Raw genomic sequence first — 1,236 nt, forward strand, 5'->3', positions numbered from 1 at the left:
CGCCTCACAGTTCTATTGGCATATCATTCACATATCATGCAATTCAATAGTTGAGAATGTAACTCTTTATGGGAATAGAAAGCTTCATCTTTCTCCCGAAATAAGAGTAATAGTGGCTACCCTTTACTGACTATTTACTAAATGTCAGGCACAGTACTAAGCACTCTACATATCTTATTGGCTTTAATCCTTACCATGGTTCTAGGCAGTAGGTGCTATGATTACCCATATTTTACAACTATAAAACCTGAGGTATGAGAGGTTCACGGCAGTCGCCTACAGAGTGAAACCTGGAGTAACGACTTCATCTGAAGGGCCAGACCTCTCCACACCATCCCTCACATCTAACAAGTCTTGCCTAGGGAGAGGAAGGAGTCTCTGGAGAGTGCAAATGATTTATGTGTTCAGTTCCTAAACGAACGTTTGGAGGGTGAAGTCTACCCAGAAGCCACTAAGGAGAAAGGCGTAGCAATCCACTTCTGAAAAAGCAGCCACTGAAAACCGATGGAGCAGGGTTCCACGCTAACACACACAAGTCACCAGCAGTCAGAACTGACTCAGGACAACTGGTGGTAAAAGGATCTGGCTTAAGGAGAGAGAAGTATTGAAGGCTGGGCTGGGCTGGGCTGGGCGAGACAGCCTCAGCTCATCACATATCCGTCTGTCAGAGAGAAATTAGCACCTTCTTGACATTCCTAGAGTTTGAGGTGGAGGTACAGACCCAGCCTAGCAAAACCCCTGGTCGTGGGCCCCTGCCACCATGGTGCCTCAGGTAGTCTATTTTGCTCTGCTCCCTGGAAGCCAAGAATTCCCTTTATGAAAAGGGAATTTAAAAATCCTTGCCCACAGAAACCTGAACATTAGTCCCCCCACCAGACATGAGCATGCGTCCCTGCCCATCCTTCACCCCTCCTCCTTTCTTCACAGCTTCCCAGAGCCTCCCCACAGGCCACCACAGACCTCTTCCCGGGTTTTTAGGTTCCCCTTGCCCTGAAGCCTCATTTCAGGGGCTCTCCCTTACCTTGGACACCTGTAAAGGTTTCCTCTGCTCGGCCCCCCCATGAAGTCGGAAGCCCCAGGGGGCTCCCCCCAACAGTGTGACCAGCACCTCCTCCTCAGTACCCATCGCTCAGCTTGGCTTATGGCCCCTGGGATACGGACAGATTCCTAGGAAGAGAAGTTGAGGTGCTAGTCCCCCGTACGGCCTGCCTGTCTGGCTGTCCTGTTCTTGCTGTC

The 1,236-nt window shown here is 50.2% G+C and overlaps 1 protein-coding gene across 1 annotated transcript in view; it reads right to left on the reverse strand.

The window, feature by feature from the left end:
• SYNPO2L (synaptopodin 2 like) overlaps window positions 1-1,236 on the reverse strand; it is a 9,713-nt gene extending 8,477 nt beyond the window's left edge. The window contains exon 1 of the mRNA XM_004701171.2: window positions 1,022-1,236. Within this exon, the coding sequence (XP_004701228.1) occupies window positions 1,022-1,126 (105 nt within the window). The 5' untranslated portion in view covers window positions 1,127-1,236. The remainder of the gene's footprint in view (window positions 1-1,021) is intronic.

This window comes from Echinops telfairi, unplaced genomic scaffold (genome assembly GCF_000313985.2).
Source record: "Echinops telfairi isolate 266 unplaced genomic scaffold, ASM31398v2 ScPeMD7_70;HRSCAF=299, whole genome shotgun sequence".
In the NCBI taxonomy this organism is placed as follows: Eukaryota; Metazoa; Chordata; class Mammalia; order Afrosoricida; family Tenrecidae; genus Echinops; species Echinops telfairi.